The sequence below is a fragment of the Hemibagrus wyckioides genome, linkage group LG21 (genome assembly GCF_019097595.1).
Source record: "Hemibagrus wyckioides isolate EC202008001 linkage group LG21, SWU_Hwy_1.0, whole genome shotgun sequence".
Classification (NCBI taxonomy): Eukaryota; Metazoa; Chordata; class Actinopteri; order Siluriformes; family Bagridae; genus Hemibagrus; species Hemibagrus wyckioides.
The window spans coordinates 2,114,028-2,135,586 of NC_080730.1; the positions used below are offsets into that span (position 1 = coordinate 2,114,028).

Consider the following 21,559-nt stretch of genomic DNA (forward strand, 5'->3'; position numbering starts at 1 on the left):
GTGACGTGTAGCCAATCAGCAGGCAGCAGTGCCTCTTAGCCCCACCCACAAGAACCAGATTAGTTCTGCTGCTAATCTTGACCAGGTATGAGAAACCCTTTAGCTAGAATCTTTCTCTCTTCTTCTAGTTTCTCACGGCTAAATATTTTTCCACAGGTTTTGGGTTACAATCACACACACACACACACACACACACACACACACACAGAGAGAGAAGCAGAGCGGGACTATGCTAATTAACGTAGCTGTGAGTGTGAACGCAGGGAGGATGCAGAGGGATTAACGTGATAAGTATCAGAGAATACAGAGCAAGTGAAAGCAAGTCATTTAAATTCTAATAATAAGAAAGTGTTGGAACATTCACACAGATGCACTGCAACAAATTCGCTCGTCTGCAATCTGCACCAAATCCTATTTATTCTTTTATAGAACATAAGCTCAGACTCGGAGGAGCGGGGCTTGCCTGTCGGGCTGGGTGGGATTTCTGCACGAGAAACTTACTGTAATAAATCCTGGACGCATCTCAATACGGCTATTACACATAGCGGATCACGCTAATACTAGCGCGCCGTGCTGAATTTCTTCTTTCCCCGGCGTTAATGCTTCTAGTACAAGCAATAACATTTTTAAAAGTCCTCTGCAGAGCTGCTAGCATAGAGACACAACTGCTACTAGCACAACTCCCTGTTCTAACTTCTTGCCAAATTGATTTGTACGCTTCGTAAAAAAAGGCGATGCTTATAGCTTATTAGATTCGACCGATAATAGCGTCATGCGCTGTGTTCATTAGCGCTGAAAAGAGAATCTGTGTGATGGAGGCTGGGCGGCAAACTCAAGTGAAATATACGTCAGTGCAAATTAAATGAGAAAGCGATGAAAGAAGGGTTGATTTACGGCGAGCAGGAACTTCTTCGTCTTCTGAGCCTTGCCTTTCGTCTACGCGTCTTTACGTCTGGCTAACGTTTCAAAGCAACATGCTTCCCCCTCTCTCTCTCTCTCTCTGTCTCTGTGAAACCTCCTGGCTGTCAGATCTCCAGCTCAGTGCCGGGCGTTTTGCTCAGAGAGACCGGACAGACGTCACGCCAGCATGGAACTGATACGGATCCGATCCCGCAATCTATCAACCCGGGCGATAAAAGTGCAGCAGGGGTCCATGATGATGATGGATGGGATGAGGAGCCTCGTGAGACGGGTCTGGAAGCAGATCTGACACCGGAGATTCTGCTTCATGGCGAAGGCATTGATCTAGGGTTATCACAGATGTCAGATCTCATGGCTTTTAGTGTTTAAGCGGAGATGTTTAACAGCTCTGAGGTTGTGGGGCATCAGGAATCGAGCTTTACATTGTTTGGAAGTTGTGTTAGTGTCAGTTCACATGCTAGCAGCCTGACTAGCCGTCAAGAGGACTTGATATATTCAATTATAATTCCTCTAGGTGATTCTTGTCATTCCATACATGTAGTGATCCTATTACTATTACTGCTAGTGATACTAATTCTAAAAACTAATTCAAACGGAAAGTTCCTTATTTTCAGAGAGATGTTTTTGGGCTAAACCATTAACTCTTTTCCCCAGAGGCCAAAAAATGCTCCAGTTTTTGTTGTGTCCATGTTGATGATTGAGTGTCTTTCTCATGTCTCACTCCACAGTGGAGGTTAATATGAAAGTAGACACTCAGGACTTTAAGAATTTGTAGTGTTTCAGAAGGATTTCTGTTTTTAGCCTACTAGGGGTGATATATTCATAGAAAAGTGCCAAAAAAACAAACAAAAAAAAGGTTATTTTTTCTACATGTTTGTATCTTCAAAGTAACTGTTGATATCAAACCCATTTCTGTTCTCTGAGATGTTCTCCAAGTGCTTGTTCATCTAAAAAGCAGCTCAGATTTAATCTTCTACCAGTTAATTGTCTAAAACACACTGAAAGCCAACAGACTCGTTTTAGAGTCATATCAGACTCACAGCCTGACCATCATTCATTACTTTACACTGATTGAAAACGTCTCAGAAATCCATTTCTGCCAGTGGACTGGAACATAAGTGTACTGGGTAAAAAGGGTTGAATATAAATAAACTGCTCTGTATTTAGCTCACATACAGAAGCGTATGTGTGACATTTGGACCATTTGTAAACTGCGTGTACAGGAGGGTATTTCCATACAAACCAGAGGCTTTTTTCATAATCACGAGATGTTTTCTAATAATAACGAGATTATTGGGTTTCTGCTTAGCAATAGTGAGATTTTTCTTGTCAGTCTGGGATTGTTTATTAATTATTGAACTAATTATACAGAGAGTAACGTCATGTCTACAATCTGAGGTGCTGCTCTTCAGCATCAGCATGTGCTCGAGAACGTCAAGGAGATGAACATGAGCCTGCAGGAGGCATGGTGGTGATATGCCTGAGATGATGGAGTGGTGTTGAAGACTCCTCTCCACCGCCTCGTCCTCACCCCACGGCCCTCAACTTCAGCCCCAATAAACTGACATCTGTTGGATGGGTCTCCACAGCTGTGGACGAGCAAGGTCAGCAGTGCTGCCAAATGCTTGTCCATTACCCAGCATGCCAGAGCCAAGTACAGAACAAATGCCCTGAGTTTGTGCCCAGTGCTGGACTGAGAAACTTGTGAAATTTTTTGTTCTTGATGCCTTCCAGAAACATTACAAGAGCAGTCAATGAACACGGCGCAGAGTTTGGATCAGGGTTGCCAGGGTGGCATTTTTTACGCCAAATCGATCCTTTTTTTGGGGGGTTAGTTTAATAATACTCCACAGCCAACAAGAAGCAAATAGGTGGAATTAAATCTAATCAGTTTCCACCAACAGACACAACAGCAAATAATGGGACCTTCTAAGTAGTCCAACTGTATCTATGGTCTACTACTGGGAGAAGGAATAAACAGAAAAATAAGAAAAACATCTCTCCCCTTCCATCAGCTGCTTCATGTCTTTTTGTGCAGAATAAAGTGTAACTCTGTAAAGCCAGACTTCCAGAAGCGTCTCTTCACATGTGTCCACATCACTCGTTCTTTCTGAAGACGGTCAGCGGAAATGAATTCTCTGTGATGAGTCCAGAAGATAGTCGATGTACGCAGATGGACCAAATCCAAGCCAGTGAGAAAACCACGAGGAAGAGAAAAAATTCCTGACGTCCAGAATAAACCCCGGAGTCCAGGCTGGGGCTCTTCCCCTCAGACCGTGGCTGAACAAGACTCAAGACTGATGGCTGTTATTTACTTTGGTAAACCAGAGCGGCTTTCTCAGGGTGACCTTTTTAAGAAAATTGAGTTTGAAATGACCTTTGGAGATTTTCAAAGTGGCTCGAAATTAGATTAGGAGGAGAAAACTTCATTAACAAATTTTATAGCGCCGAAACACGAATTCCTCGGCTCTTCACATGACATCTTTTAGCGTGGTTATGCTCCGGGCTCCAGGATGGGAGAAGAATATTCTAAAGCACTTTTTGTGCAATCGTTTTCTTTATAATCATGATCGTTTCTCTTGAATGTTTTGAATCCAACACACTTCCACGTGCTTAGTAAGCAGGAAAACATGAGCGTGTGCGGTGTTGAGGGAAACTAATCAACATCACTGAGGGACGTCAACGCTCCAGAATTTATATTAACACCAGCAACTGAAGTGTTTTAGTCCTCTTCTACCACAGACATTCTCCAAAACTAATCATGGGTCTATATTAGAACAAAAAAAATCATAGTTTTTAATCGTTTATAGTTACATTTAATCATGTAGAATGTCCACAAGTTCCTGCTTAGCATCTGGAGAATGATGTAAAATCTTTAGAACCATTTTCCCTATCAGAATGAGATCTGAGTAGAACCCTTAATTAGCTAACGTCCCTTTATAGAACCCCTGAACCAAATACTAAGAGCTAAATGTTAATTTCCTGACAGGTTCTAGATATAAAGAGGAAATTAAGCTCATCCTTCACATGCGCTTAGACAAAAGGGTTCTTCAAAGGTTATTTGCATAATGGCAGGTTCCTGAAAGGGTTTCTCTTAGTTCAACAGGTTCCCACAGAGGGACAAGCAAACATCTCTGAAGGGTTCCATCACCCAGTTCTTCTAGAGCTCTATGTTCTAGTGTTTCTCTATCAGAAAGCGTTCCATATAGAGCCCTTGTGACATTCCAAGAACCCACAATAATCCATAAAACCCTCAATAACATTTTCTTTCTGATCGCGATCCCTGAGCTACATCTGAGTCTCCTTCTATCCAATCAGAATCCAGAGTTCCACAGCGCCGGAAAGCGTGGTGTTCGATCGGTTCTACATGTCATACGTCTTTCTGTTTTGTCCCATAATTCAAAATCACAGGAACAAAGTTGTCCATGTGAATTATTATTATTTTTTTCTGCACATGCTGTAGTGTTTATTGCATCAGTATGTCTTCGGTCAGATTATAACAGATGTCCAGGATGAATCCACCGTCGATGTTCCTCGGTCCCTGAGCTCATATTTGTCTAGAAGGACATTTTAAAGTGTCAAATAATGTGAAAAACAAGCGTAGGATAATTCTCTGCTCATCCTCCCACTAGCGGAGGAGCGGCCGTGTCCACATGCATCCTTCAGACATATGTGAAATCCGTTACTGTGCTCCTTCTACAGGGAGCGAGAGTGCAGGGAGCGAGGGTCCACCAAGGGCAAAGAGAGCCAGGGATAAAGAGAAGAAAGAAAAGGGAGCACAAGAACACCTCTTTTTTTTCCTCTTTTATTTTTATAAGCGCTTGATTGATTAATGTTGTTGTGGGGCACAGAGCGAAGTCTCCAGAGAGAGAGAGAGCGATCTCTGATACGTCGAAGTTTTTACAAGCGGCCCTCTGTCTTTCAAGTGCTGGGAGGAGATGGAAAGCCTAGAGAAGAGATGAGAAACTCATCAGGAATGTGTTTTGTCTCACTTTCTCTTCTACTCATCTGTCCTTTTACCCCCTGCTCATCCTCTCAGAGACAGCAGCTGCTGCTATAACTCTACTGTATTTGCTTTTTGCTCCTCCATAAAATCCACGGGGTGGCAAAAAGCTGTCAAGATCCATCTCACAGGATCGGCTGGGATGTAATAAACGAGCATGAATCCTCTCATGACTCAACGCTCCGAGTTTTCCGAGCAGGCTGGACATCTGACAAAGACGTTCCCAGAGGGTCAATGCAGCTAGGCTCGAACGGATAAATATATACACGACACCTGCGGATAATAAACAGAACAAACAAACTCCCGAATGTGTCGCTGAAGATCTCAGGAATTGGACTTTGGACATGGATTGAGATTGGAAGAACTTTAACATGTCCATGTTCCTCTGCAGGTTCCTCAAAGACTTTTCATATGTTTGGAAAAAAAATTTAAAGGAAAAACTATTCCATCTTAACATTTGATGTGTGTTGATTCTTTTCTATCTGTTTGTTCACTTCAGATTGATTACTGAAATGAAAAATATGAACCTTCATGCATGTTTCATCCAGATTGCTTACAATTACCATGAAACTACACCATATACATAATATCTAGCCTGTAGAGACTGCAAGTCTTCGTGTAAATATTCTCCTTTAGCATGCGTCCTACTCATGTGATCAAAAACATCCCAAATCGCTCACATTTACTCAAAAAGGACACCTATTTCTCTTTCCGCTGTCATTCTCCTGAAGATCCTGAGATGATCTGATGGAGGAAACCTTAAAACATCTACAGAATCCTTACAGCATCTTTCTGTTTCCCGTCAGAAAGATTTCAAGGCTGAAAAACCTTTGATTATCCAGAACCAGTGTGTGTGTGTGTGTGTGTGTGTGTGTGTGTCTAACCTGTACGCGAGCCTCAGTGAGTTTGGTCCTCTGAGCCAGCTCCTCTCGCGTGTAGATGTCGGGGTAGTGTGTCCTCTCGAAGGCTTTCTCCAGCTCCTCCAGCTGCTCGGCGGTGAAGGTGGTGCGACTGCGTCTCTGTTTCCTCTTCAGAGGCAGGTCCGGCTCCGACTCCACGTCCGAACCCTCGTCCGTGCGATGACCTTCGGTTTAAATACAGACACTTTAGTGACAAATGAAAGCAGCTATCAAACAAACGGCAAAATAAATGAACCTGTATTGTTATTACTATTATTATTATTATTATTTTTATTATTTGCTATGCCTGGTATTTGCTCGTCTCTGTCTGTTCTCGAGTCATCATGAGACGTGTAATCGTCTATCGATCTATTTTGTGTAGCAGTTAGCCAGTGATTACAATTTTGATCACACATTGTACTTTTTATCCATTTGTAGTTAAATTTTCCGTCTGTTGTCACCGAAGCTGTCTTTCCCTTCACCAGCCTCGCTTTATCTCTCTCTCATACACAAAAATCTTCATATTCTACACTGTAAAGCGGAAGGACTCGTCTGTCCTGAAGCGCTGACACTGGAGACTCCTTCCATTCGACACGTTTTTTCCTTTTTTTTTCTGAGCACCTGATGTTCGTGTGACTAAGCTGTTACTACAGAAACAACAAAACAAGATCATTAATATTAATATAAAGCTGTGATTTTGTGATGCTTGTCTGTCTTATAGAAAACTAATCAACGTCTTCTGACCAATCAGGATCCAGCAACGCTGTGGCTGTGTTTTATAATAATGTTTGTTTTCAAGACAACGGAATCTTTTATTAAATACGTCTCCATCGTCAAAAAAAAAAGCTAACGAATAACTCCGCAAGATAAACAGGCCTTTACATACACGCAGCAATTTATACACCAATATGGACATGTATACAAAATGGAAACACAATAAACACAAAAAAATCACAGAAAAAAAAAGAAAACCGGCGGTGTAAAGCCGAGGGAGTGCAATCACAGCAGTATTAATGTTGTGTTATCTTCACTCGGAGCCCAGGCTGCACTTCGTACGGGTTTTATTCATGTGTGGAGTCTTCAGAAGCATAATCCTGCCACTGAGCTCCGGAGGCCTGGGGACAGCGCTGGGAGGGTTATGGTAATCTACACAGGACACCTTGCCGTTCGGCGTCTCTCTCTTTCTCTCCGCAGCGGCCCGAGGCTAGCCGCTCAGAGGCGAGCTCTTCAAATAAGTACGTTTGATACTCTATTACTTCTGAGCCATTGAATTCCCCCACCACTCTTTGTGGTTCGGAGCTGGGGTTCAAAACATATTACATCAAATTGTACATTTAGCCTCCTTTTTTTTCCCAAACAAGAGTTCAGATTTTGCTTCCATATTACGTCTCGGAAAACAGAGTGTGTTTTTATCTGCCAGAATTGCATCACACTGCATTTCTGTCTGCATATCTACAGAGGTGGGTGAAACTTCATGACAGAAAACGTTCATGCCGCTTTTTCTGACGAGTGCGGGAACATAGACTGACGCGTTGCTCCAGGTTCTGTGGTCTTGCATCATCGCTAAGCGCAAAAAGATGTTCAGAAGAAAAAAAGATGGATTGAATGAGAGAGAGAGAGAGAGAGAGAGAGAGATGGAGAGGATCTGAGCACCTTCCCCCGCAATACCACAGCTGCGACAGGAGATGGCAAAGCTCCTTTTCAGACTGTGTGTGTGTGTGTGTGTGTGTGTGTCTCCTGCAAGGCTTCCAGCAGCCTGGACCACTTCATAGCAGCTTTCTCCTCTCACAGCTCTCAGTTCAGCGCTCAGCTTCCCCCAGTTCCTCAGCATCTGCCAGGAATACCACTTTGTGCCAACTGTGTGTGTGTGTGTGTGTGTGTATCTGTCTGTCTGTCTGTCTGTGCATGTGTAAGCATGTTTTGGACATGTACCAGATTTCACAACGAGACTGAGGGCAAAAAAAAAAACTGTTAATAAAAAAGAACAACCAAAAAAACTGGCTGGTTCTCAATTCCAGCTCCGGAGTTTAATTAAACAAGGAATTATGGGATTATATGGAGACTATCATTACAGGCCACTTGAGGAGTCTTCCCCGAACGTCTTTTTTTTTTGTCTCCCCGATCCGAAGCTCGATGATTCTCAACGGATTACACGCGGCCGCAGGACATGAGTCCGCATTCATTAAATCAATTCCTGCGTCTTTCCCATCTTTTAATAAAGATTGATTTTTCCAGTGCACTCCAGCAAAAATACCCTTGAACATACAAACTTGGATGCGTACATATCTGGGAATATCCCTTTGTTGGTTTTCATGAGAATGTGGCACAGAGGTTGTTGGGGTTTTTTTTGCCTTTAAGGCACCATGACAACACTTGAGCTCACCACAGCGGGCCATAGATCACTTGCCAAAGTCACCTCGGCCGCCCGTGTGTGTGTGTGTGTGAGGGGGGAAGCATGGGGTAAACGGAGGAGTGATGGCTATGCACTGCTGTGGTATTTTCCCTCTCAGACGCCACATGATTCTGCACCACGGTAATTTTCTCAAGATCTCAGCATGTTAGCGTCTTCACCCTGAGCTCTGCGTACAATCTGTGTTTTTTAGATTCAAATCATTCATTTCAGCTCCATTTTCTTGGCCTGACCCTGACTGACCAGCATGTGCATCAGTGATTACTAAACAGACTCAGATCCAGATTCAGATCAGTGTTAGATTGTAAACAGGCTCACAGTTAGAGTGAGTGTATATCTCATGCTGAATCATAATGCAGTGGAATTCTTTTTATTTTTGGATTCATAATTTTTGTTCTTCGATCTTCATTTATTTTAAACATAGATGGCTACAACATCCTGGGAAGGAAATTTCAGGAAAGAAAGAACAGCCAAAATATTCCATTGCAGTGTTAGAATTAAATCAGTGATTTAAAAGAGGAAGATCATGCAGGCAGCCTAGTGGTGTGGATTTCCTGAGAAGTTCATATACACGCCCAGGACTGAAGGTCAACAGCCGCCTCCCTGACAAAGAGCAAAGGATTATGGTAATGAAGCAGACACTAGCGCTGATAGAGCACAGAGAGAGAGAGAGAGAGAGAGAGAGAGGATGTCTATCCCAGTGAGATCCTCTGATTGTGATGATGGGTTTTATCATGGGACAGAAGGCAGTTATAGTCTCTTATGCATTATAGGTGGAAGTAAAATCTATGATGATGTCATATTCAGGTGTAATCAAGACTCACGCTATTTTCTAGTCAACAATCATAAATCTGAACCAACACATAGGACATTCGGATACATTTGTCAGTCCTTGTTTACTGACAGCTGCGATAAAATATCAGCTAATTATCACCTCGAGTAAAAGTAGAATCCCAGCGGATGACGAGGTCGATGCACAAACACTTCTCGCTGTTTTAAAACAATAAGGTACATCCCGATTAATCCCACACATAATGACTGAGCTGTAATTCCATTTGAAGGTTGTGGGGATATTGATAAACGCCAGCTCACTTATCAAGCAATTAAAGTCTAATTATGTTGCATTCAGTCAGTGCTGCAGCCAGGATGGTGTTTTCCTCCAGGGCCCAATGCCATCTTTAACTAAATATTGACGTGAGGCGGAATTTAATTTGGCTTGAATCAGGTGCAAAACAGATGTCTGGGCGAGTTTTAGAGTCACGCCTCATTCGACAGCAACTCCTCACGGAGCAATAAGAGGTGCAGAGAGATAAAGTTGTGCCAAAGACAAAGAAGTGTTTTAGTGAATTGAATATTCCCATTAATTAAGAGCAGGCTTCTCCTGCGGGATCATTTAAACTGCTAATGATCCACGAATCGTTTCACATGAATCTATTCAGTGATTCAGGAATCATTCAAAACGAACAAATGCAAGGAAAAAATACTGAATATCTTTGGTATGTACCAAGCTTGTAATTAGGTTTATATCACTATTCTACAATACACTACACTATACTACACTATACTACACTATACTTGAGTATACATATAACTATTTGACATTAGGAGGAAAATCAACTTCATGGTGCTCTACTATACTGTACTATACTATGCTAAACTGCAGTATACTATAATATAATGTACTGCAGTATTCTATACTATACTATACTATACCTGAGTATAGCTAGAACCATAACCTTTTTTCAAAATATTGTACTGAACTATACTATATTGTGCTATACTACACTATACAATACTATACTATACTGTGCTATACTACATTATACAATACTATACTATACTATACTATGCTATACTACACTATATTGTGCTATACTACACTATACAATATTATATTATACTGTGCTATACTACATTATACAATACTATACTATACTATACTATACAATACTATATTATACTGTGCTATACTACATTATACTATACTATACTATACTATACTATACTATACTATATTATACTGTGCTATACTACATTATACAATACTATACTATACTATACTATACTGTGCTATACTACATTATACAATACTATACTATACTATACAATACTATATTATACTGTGCTATACTACATTATACTATACTATACTATACTATACTATACTATACAATACTATATTATACTGTGCTATACTACATTATACTATACTATACTATACTATACTATACTATACTATATTATACTGTGCTATACTACATTATACAATACTATACTATACTATACTATACTATACTGTGCTATACTACATTATACTATGCTATACTACACTATATTGTGCTATACTACACTATACTATACTATACTATACTGTGCTATACTACATTATACAATACTATACTATTCTATAGTATACTATACTATACTATACTATACTATACTATACTATACTACACTATATTGTGCTATACTACACTATACAATACTATACTATACTACACTATATTGTGCTATACTACACTATACAATACTATACTATACTGTGCTATACTACATTATACAATACAATACTATACTATACTATACTATACTATACTACACTGTACTGTGCTATACTACATTATACTATACTATACTATTCTATAGTATACTATACTATACTATACTATACTATACTATACTATACTATACTATACTATACTATACTACACTATATTGTGCTATACTACACTATACAATACTATACTATACTACATTATACAATACTATACTATACTATAGTATACTATACTATACTATGCTATACTACACTATATTGTGCTATACTACACTATACTATACTATACTGTGCTATACTATACTATACCACACTATATTGTGCTATACTACACTATACTATATTGTGCTATACTACACTATACAATACTATACTATACTATGCTATGCTATACTACACTATATTGTGCTATACTACACTATACAATACTATACTATACTATGCTATGCTATACTACACTATATTGTGCTATACTACACTATACAATACTATACTATACTATGCTATGCTATACTACACTATATTGTGCTATACTATACTATACTATACTACACTATATTGTGCTATACTACACTATACAATACTATACTATACTGTGCTATACTACATTATACAATACAATACTATACTATACTATACTACACTGTACTGTGCTATACTACATTATACTATACTATACTATTCTATAGTATACTATACTATACTATACTATACTATACTATACTACACTACACTATATTGTGCTATACTACACTATACAATACTATACTATACTGTGCTATACTACATTATACAATACTATACTATACTATACTATACTACACTGTACTGTGCTATACTACATTATACAATACTATACTATACTATAGTATACTATACTATACTATGCTATACTATACTATGCTATACTATACTACACTATATTGTGCTATACTACACTATATTGTGCTATACTATACTATACTATGCTATACTACATTATATTGTGCTATACTACACTATACAATACTATACTATACTGTGCTATGCTATACTATACTATACTATACTGTGCTATACTATACTATACTATACTATACTATACTATACTATACTGTGCTATACTATACTATACTATACTGTGCTATACTATACTATACTATACTACATTACACTATGCTATACTATACTATATTGTGCTATACTATGCTATACTATACTATACTACATTAAACTATACTATATTGTGCTATACTATACTACACTATACTATACTACAAAATACTATACTGTGCTATACTATACTATACTGTACTGTGCTATGCTATACAATACTATACTACACTATACTATACTGTACTGTGCTATGCTATACGATACTATACTACACTATACTATACTGTGCTATACTATACTATACTATACTACACTATACTATACTGTGCTATACTATACTATACTATACTATACTATACTACACTATACTATACTATACTATACTATACTGTACTACACTATACTATTCTGTGCTATACTATACTATACTATACTATACTATACTATACTATACTATACTATACTATACTATACTATACTATACTGTACTACACTATACTATTCTGTGCTATACTATACGATACTATACTACACTATAGTATACTGTAAGGGTTATTATAAGGAAAGCAAAACACTAGCAAAAAATGTGTCATGAGGAGTAAAAAATGTCATCCAGATACCTGACTGAAACAAAGGACTAAAACATTACCACTGCACTCTTTAAATCAAATTTCTCCATTTAAATCCAGATATTCAGTAACTTTCAACTAAAAAATACAAACTCCTCCTCCTTTCTACAGCAATGTCTTTACTTTTGTTAAAATGATAAACCTCACCATCATTGCTGTTCTTAATGACAAACACAGTAACTTAGAAAGCAACTAAACCAGCATGAGGTTTATTAATCTCGTCCAGCACGGCCGCAGAGCTCCTGTTCAAACCCGTGCACAAGTCCTGACTCCAGACAGATGGGATATCCATCACACGTCTCCAAACTCCTCCTCCGACCTCCCTGTCACCCTTTCATTCCCCGTCTCTCAGCCCTTCTCTCAAGGGGCCTTTTTGCAGCGGCGGTCCTGAGTAAATGTGAGGTAATAGAGCCTTGATCAACTCCACCTCACAGCTGGACACTTCATAAAAAGACATTCCAGCGGTGAGGTTCATGTCCACAGATGAAGGCATGCGCCGGGGATAAATGCTCACTTCAGGAAAAATAGTCTAACCTTTTCTCAGAGGTTACGTACGTATAAAAATACTACATGTTAAACTGTTCAGGTCTCATTACACAGCAAATTATCCAGAAAAGAACCACCGCAGCTTTCCATTCAGACTGCGAAGTGAGGAAATGAGGAATCTACGCCTTCTAAATGAGGCAGTGTTTACCTCGAGTTAACAAAAGCAGATGATGATATTTGCGTCCATTATCTAAGACACAAAACTCAGTTATAACAACACTGACTGGTCGCATTTTGGAATCATGATCAGTTTGCTCAGGATAAGAGATCTCTATATAAATCTGACGCTAAACACTTGTAGGAAGCTTGACCATTGCTAGGTCACATGACCATAAATTGGATGTAGGAACAATTACTTCATTTACATTTATCTTATTTGAGATATTTTTATCCAAAGTGTTTGGAATTATTAAGTGTGAGGGATTGGAAACAGTTGCAGGGACTGGGTTGCTGGTACGGATTGGGATCATTGGAAAGGATTGGGATCACTGGAAAGGATTGGGATCACTGGAAAGGATTGGGATCAGTTGAAAAGGATTGGGAACACTGGCAGGAATTGGGATTATTTGCAAGGTTTGAGATTAATGGCCTGGTAGGTATTGAGTTAGGTGGCAGGGAATAGGAATATCAGCAGGGATTGGGATTAGTAACAGGGACTGGGATCAATGGCAGGGATTTAAACTCACCACCATCTGATCTAAATACATCAGGCTGTTAGAATGCTGTGTTTACACTGGAGACTCCAGTCTCCAGTCTCGAGACTTCCACGAATGTTCAATAAATCTCCACGTCCTCCCAGAAAATTTCACCATATCAACACTTCTAGATGTTTTTTAATCAGTTGAAATGGAGCGTCCACCTTTTCAGTAATTACTTCAATACTTCAGTCGTTTAACACATCACCAATTTCTAGCATGTGAGCCATTCTCAAGGCTACAGGGGCAAAAACGCTACCGCCACACTACTGCACAGGGCATGATAGCGCAAATATCAACCTTAATCTCGCCTTGCATCAGCCACCAGAAATAAATCTAATTGCAGAATTGAGTTTAATACAATTTAACAGCATCCAAACTCGAAAAAGGAGAGTTAAAGATCGCTGTTTAGGGGGAAAACGAGACAATTGAATAGGACACTGGAGGTAGAAGTGCAGATTTCACCATCACCCAAAATCCTGTGAATTAGTCAGGGATAAATGATGATGAAAGGCTTCCATGACATGGTGAGAGGGCGGTAGAGGCGGCTCGAGCCTCGTCTGCGACGCCTGCCTTTGAATCAGCATTAGCTCGACATTACGGCAAGATTCCATGGAGCCTTATTTTAATACCGTAACCAATGGCCTCGATATCAGCTGTAGCTACCTCGCAAACTACCCAAGACAGAGGGACAAAAAAACAGACGGGGCTTCTTTTTTTTCCTTGCAGTGAGGCATTAGCTCATAATGGCTCATTTTGAAAAGCACATTAGTTCCAGGATAATTACAAACAGGTCCTCACACACGCTATTTTGCAGGGACGAGACACGAAGCAGCGGATGACACCAGTTGATTGTAAATGACAACCACCACCACCACAACCACCACTGCTGCCGCCGCCGCCGCTCTCCCACCTCCGTAATCACGGGACCAAAATAACAGCGCAAAATTAATCTTTTCCCATCTTTATTTGTTTGGTTTACATGTTTATTTGGTGCCTGCCATTGTGCGACTTGTTGGTTCAGTCACGCTTTTTGTCAGTCGCAGAAGAACGCCTTCATTACACAAACAGATCCCGAAACGAGACATCTGATCTGATTTACTATCTCTGACGTCCATCTGCTTCTCTTGCATATCTCTCTGGCTCACAGCCTGAATATAAACACACGTCTCTCATAGATAAAACTCAGATACTGCTGTGCCCATGGAGGAGGAAGAAGAAAAAGAAGAAGAAGAAGAAGAAGAAGAAGAAGAAGAAGAAGAAGAAGAATAAGAAGAAGAAGAAGAAGAAGAAGAAGAAGAAGAAGAAGAGGAAGAAGAAGAAGAAGTTAGAGGAGGAGGACTTGAGGGGAATCAGTGGTGAGATCAAAAATCTGACAAGAGAAGAATTAGCATTTTTTAAAACAGGATTTTAAAAGGGTTTAAAAGGACAAACACGGTTAAGCCTAAACATACTACATCTATAGAAAGAAATGTGCCTCAAACTTGTAGCAATATGACTGTACAGAAAGAAAGAAAGAAAGAAAGAAAGAAAGAAAGAAAGAAAGAAAGAAAGAAAGAAAGAAAGAAAGAAAGAAAGAAAGAAAGAAAGAAAGAAAGAAAGAAAGAAAGAAAGAAAGAAAGAAAGAAAGAACACTAGCCTGACTGCTTTCTACACTACAGTAGATTTTGGTGTAAATGTATATTGACTGCCAGCGTCTCTGTATTTCCCGACTTTTTATCCCAATACAACTCCCACTGAGGTTCATCCATTCATCCATTCAGTAGCTTTTCTGCAGCTCAGAGTGGACCGGATGCTTAGATACACCGACTCAAAGGGCCACTGAAGTGTTCCTCGCACACCAGTGATTCAGAAGGACTTTAATCCACACTGCACTTAAACAAGCAGAAACAGAGAAAACATGAAGTCAGAAACTCTACTCGGACGGGATTAGGTGTCCAGAATAACACTGGAGGGTTGTCTACTGGAATCATGATCAATTTGCTCAGGATAAGAGATCTCTGTATAAATCACAGAGTGTGGATTGGGATCAGTGGAAAGGATTGGGATCAGTGGAAAGTATTGGAATCACTGGACAGGATTGGAATCAGTAGAAGATATTGGGATCAGTGTAAAGGATTGGGATCAGTGGCAGGAATTGGGATTAGTGGAAGGAGTTGGATTCCTGATATTGATTGAGTTTTGAACATCAGCATGGACTGGGATCAATGGCAGGGATTTAAACTCACCACCTTCTTATTAGTAGCCGGTGCCTTAATCACTGTGACTCTTACTGTCCCTGGGAATCGGTGACGTAATTAATACTGACATGACTTTGGAACATGCTTTTTAAAAATCATTTATATTTTATAGTTCTTTGTTTAAAACTTGGACTTGGTTTCAGTGGGAAACAGACTGACCGCTTCCTGGAGTGTAAAATACTAAAAAAAGTAAGGAAGCTCACTGTTCCAGCGGGATATAACAGAATCTACACCAGACAAATTGCACAGACGAGTTATTTCTACAAGTGAATTTGTACGATGAAAAGTATGGGATATTTCCAGAAAAAAATGATTGACATGATGGACTAGGACGGGACTAAAATCCCAAAGATAGATCAGTAATAATTACATTACCTCACCAGCGCTATCAAAACTAATCCTGTCCGAATAGGGCTTTCGTGTATGGTTCTCTCTTCAGGACAGCTGCCTCGTTGTCAAAACCATTCTCACTCTCATTTATCAGCTTTACCGAATTACTGAAATTCTTGCATTCACAGACATCGGGATAAAACTCTCATCCATTAGAAATGACAAGAGAGAAAGGAGAAGAAAAAAAAAGTAAAAAGGGGAGGGGAGGGTCTATAATCTTTGGCTCCCACAACAAACAATTAGACCTTTTTCTTTAAAGGAGGTAGAAAAGAGGAGGTTTTAAAGGAAGAGAGAGAGAGCGAGAGAGAGAGAAAGAGAGAGAGAGAATGCGGGTGAGAGAAGCGGCAGAGGCTCTGCTCTTTTATGGTTCCTGTCATGTGTGTGAAGACGCTGAGCGGTCGGAGGAGAGCGGGCCCGGGGCCTCTCGGTTGCTTTAGCCCGGCATAGACGCCGCACACCAGGGGGCCATTACAGCCTGAATAGGGCCCTGACAGGGCCGTGCAGCTTGGTGGGGTATCGATAAACGCTGACATATTGACTCCCTGTGCCCAAGCTCCAGGGGACAGGCATGCCTGAATATAAAGCGTGAAGGACTTGAAGGGTGGGATTATCCCTCCACACCACCACCAACACCACCACCACCTTTTTGGAAGTTTTAAAAGTTTTCATTCCTTAAAATTGTTTTTAAAGCAACAAACAGGTTTGTAAAGGTTCTTCCTGAAATGATGTCCCAAAAGAATCGCACTCCATCTATATCAAGGAGCCTGAGGTGATAGATCCTGGCACCACCGAGAATAATGAACGACACGTTTCTCCCAGCGGTGTTCGTCTCGAGGTCGTCCACTCTGACACTCGCACTACACTCACACATAGAACACACCTTAAATGGTTCTACAAAGGTTCTACAGATGTTCTACAGGTCTTATAAGATTGTACAGATGACATAAAATGGGTTCTTCCAGAAACCCTTTACTGAAAGGTTCCTTGAAGAACCAAAAATGTATTTTTTTTCCTATGGAATAATTGTGAAAACACCTTTTTTGGTTACCATCTTGATTTAAAAAAATGTTTTCCTGATGTTGGTTCCCCGCTGATTGACCGGACACAGCAACGTCAATTAAGAATTAAGAAAGACAGCAAAGGCCAGAAAAAAAAGACTAAAAAAAAAGAGAAACATCCAAATCTAAGGGTATCCTGTAGGATGGGTATCATGGCACCTAGCGCTGATTTCTAAAAATAATCTTTTTTAATGCATTATGATATACATATAAGGTGTATAGAGAGACCTGGACACCTAGACACTTCCTGCATGCAAAAAAACAGCAAAAAATTCACACCTCTCTGATTTGCAACACTCGGAAAAAACATATTTATTGTCCCAGTGTGTGTGTGTGTGTGTGTGTGTGTGTGTGTGTGTGTGTGTGGCCGAAGGAAGGAGGACGGTCAGACGTTAAATGAAAATAATGAAGATTCCACTTGTGAAGGGGATCAGAAGCATAAAATGGGCGATGTTATGGCCCTAAGTAGCATGCGCTAATGGTGATTTTAAAGCAGCCGAGCATGATGTGAATGACTCTAATTCATCAGTGTTCAGACTACACGCAACGGCTCCAAACTTAATTAGTGTTGCCCATTATGTGGGGCAGTTTTTTCTCCATTGTAATGAAATTAGAGGGGAAATTCCTGTTGTCTTTTCCACTGCGGCTCGCTGGTAAACAAGCGGCTCGAAAATAATCCGGGACGCCGTGCCCGACCGTGCCAGCTGTCAGGACTGGCAGGCAGTGAAAATCAGACATGGCTAAAAGTTTCAATCATTTACAGGACGGTGTTACAGGGGAGACTTCGAGGAGGATGGGGCAGGTGGGGTCATCTCTGAACGAGCACGACCAGGAGAAGGGAAGAGAGTCAAGAACATCAATTTTAACATTTTTAACCCTTTTACCAATTACTATTAGAGCTTAATCTTCTTACCTGGTTATAATGAGCAACAAATTAATTTACAACAGGAGAGAAATCATTACTTTTTACAACATTTACTTTTTTAACTGAAGCAAATTTCAGCACAAGCAAGCATGAAGGAAGCAAGAAGACGTTTTACACTAATGAGTGTGTTATGGTGTGAATCAGACATATAGATACAAAAAAAAACAAAAAACAGATAAAAATAAATAATTATAGAAAATCCTGCAGTTTTATCACAGAATTTTGCTGAATAATTCAACTCTTTATATTTTGAACTAAAATTATATTTAGTGTATAAATAAAATTATTTTATTCATTTGGGAGGATTAATATAGAGGAAGCATGACAAAAAATGTATCATAAAAACAATTTTAAACTGATTACTATTTATGATAAAAAAACAACAAATTAATAATAAAAAAAACATTATTTGCCTGCTAAAAAATTGAAATAAAATTATTTTTCAGTGCTTTTTTAATTCTGAAATTCCTTTAATAATAATAATAATAATAATAATAATAATAATAATAATAATAAATAATAATAATATTACTACTACTACTACTAATAATAATAATAGCACAAGTATTTTTTTATTTTAAAGACAAAATAGAAGCATTCATAAGACACTAAAAGATAAGATAATCCATCCCACAATGGGGAAATTTGCAGCAAACGTATTGCAAATTTGCAATAAAAGCTCAGCTAACTATACGATAAGCACTTAATTTCTAGACTTTCTGAAGGTGCATACTTTAATAAAGCTGCCTGAAAAATGCTATGAAAATGTTCCATATTTTCTAAGACTGAAACAGGAGAGCGTGACAGAATATGGTGATTTAAGTGCTCTCTGTGTATCTCGTGGCTTGAGATGTGTTTTTAATGCATTTTAATGGATGCTTTCTTTCTGTTAGCTGAGAAACTCCATTCCGTTTAAACACTAGAAAGTAAAGAAACCTGAGCTGCTGGTGAGACGCTGCGCTGTTTCAGGGAGTTATCTGTGTTTCACAGCGCTGTGTATAATGAAAGGGTTTTCAGGGGAGATGATAAAGTAGTTTCTAAGACATGCTTCTGTACAGTGACGTGTCAAACAACAGAAACGACACCACTCCTGAAGCAGAATGAAGTGGGGAAAATAAACCACGGCTTAATGAGGATGAAAGTAATTAGAAGAAAGAAAAAAGCAATAACATTCACACCCAAAAGGCAACAAATACAAAAAAACACTGCGATGAAAACACTCGACAGGATGCACGCTTCACACAAACCCCTGAAACAAGAGGCCCTTCGCTTTCTGCTCGCTTTCTGAGAGCTGCTTCGAGTGTGTGACAAGAAATCAACTCTAAAAGATCCAATTTAATCGGAATTGCCTCCACTCGAAGATCAAAATATATATCAGGGAGTCAAAACCCCTTTGGGAATTCATTTCCGATGCAGAGGACCCTCATCCTGTCCGGAGGCACGGTCAGGAGATGGATTGGAGCAGAAATGGCCTTTAGAGGCGTCATTTTCTCTCGTCAAGACAAAGTGACAAATGTCTTTTCCTTTACCACGGTCTCTTCTCTCCTGTTCAGGAAAAAGGTTTTGTCTAATGAAAGGGAAGACGTGATCCCGAAGCCCTATCGATTCTGTCCCATCTCAACACTCCTGTTCTTAAGGCGCTGGTTCCATCACACGGCCCGCGCCGAGCCCGGCTCATGAGGAACACGACTAGCTGAAGTGAGCCAAGCCTAAATTGGATTGCTGACACAGACAGCTTGAAGCGGCTTGAGATATTAAAGCAGAAAGAGACGATCAAGAAGAAAGACGAGAGCCATGAGAGCTCCGCTTCTTTAACTGAAGCATTATTGATCTTTTCATCGTCTGCTACTTTTAACTTGTTTGTTTAGAGGAGCTTTATCCCTGCTAATAGCTGCCTCTGCGCGTAATCTCCCTCACTTTGGGTCGTCCCTCCCCACATTCACAATGTGTGTGTGTGTGTGTGTGTGTGTGATGGGGTTCTGCTCCTGGGAGACAATTGTGTTGCTAATGTGGACACCAGCCAGGGTGAGGAGAGATAAAACCAACACACAACATCATCACTTTTCACAGAACCCTTACACACAGTTAGATTTGGAGAAGATGGGTCATAAAAGAGAGAGAGAGAGAGAGAGAGATAGAGAGAGAGAGAGAGAGAGAGAGAGAGAGAGAGGGAGGGAGAGAGAGAGAGAGAGAGAGGGAGAGAGAGAGATAGAGAGAGAGACAGAGAGTGAGAGAGAGAGAGAGAGAGAGGGAGAGAGAGAGACAGAGAGAGAGAGATAGAGAGAGAGAGAGAGAGAGAGAGAGAGAGGGAGAGAGAGAGATAGAGAGAGACAGAGAGTGAGAGAGAGGGAGAGACAGAGAGAGAGAGAGAGAGAGAGAGAGAACAGGGAAAGAGACAGACAGACATACAGATAGATAGATAGATAGATAGATAGATAGATAGATAGATAGATAGATAGATAGATAGATAGATAGATAGATAGATAGATAGATAGATAGATGTTAGTACATGACACTCCACACAGACAGAAAGAGAGATAGTGTTTTTGGTTATTTTATTGTTTCTCACGTCTGTGTATAAATGTGGAAATGTGTGTATTTCATGTAAACATACAACTTTATATGAGTATCCCTGCACAATTTCACTATTTGCTAAAAGAGAGAGAGAGAGAGAGAGAGAGAGAGAGACAGAGAGAGAGGGAGAGAGAGATGGAGAGAGATAGGGACTAAAGTATAAAATCTAGAATTTGCCCCTAAAATATTTCTGATATAATATTTAGTACCATTTTTAGTTGATGCTTTTTATTTAGTCAGTTTTAGGAGAGTTAACTCGATTATAAATCCGTGACTCGAGGTGAAAACATTAAAAAAAGCAGAAAAAAATGAACAGAATTAAGAAAAGCACTAAAGTGAACCCTGCGTCCAGCACTACAGCTATCAAACCTGATCAGAGTGGACTGTCTGGACCGGTGTGAAAGAGCAGATTCATCTAACACTGATACACTCTGCACTCTCTCTCTCTCTCTCTCTCTCTCTTTAACGTGTTGCTGTCCAGCCCGATCGTGTCAGTTTGAAGCCTCCATTCAAAAGTATTCATGCATCTGCCTTTGTGCCACAATGGCCTCTAGTTTATAAACTGTCTGCTCGCTGGGCCGCGGCCTTCAGTCCGCATTGTCTTCCTCGCCTTAATA

General features: G+C 39.8%; 1 protein-coding gene across 3 annotated transcripts in view; it reads right to left on the minus strand.

Moving 5' to 3' along the window:
• The window catches only part of pax7a (paired box 7a), a 59,821-nt gene that overhangs the window by 22,851 nt on the left and 15,411 nt on the right, over positions 1–21,559 (minus strand). For all 3 annotated transcript variants that reach the window (XM_058374260.1, XM_058374261.1, XM_058374259.1), the window contains exon 5: positions 5,809–6,008. In XM_058374260.1, the coding sequence (XP_058230243.1) occupies positions 5,809–6,008 (200 nt within the window). The remainder of the gene's footprint in view (positions 1–5,808; positions 6,009–21,559) is intronic.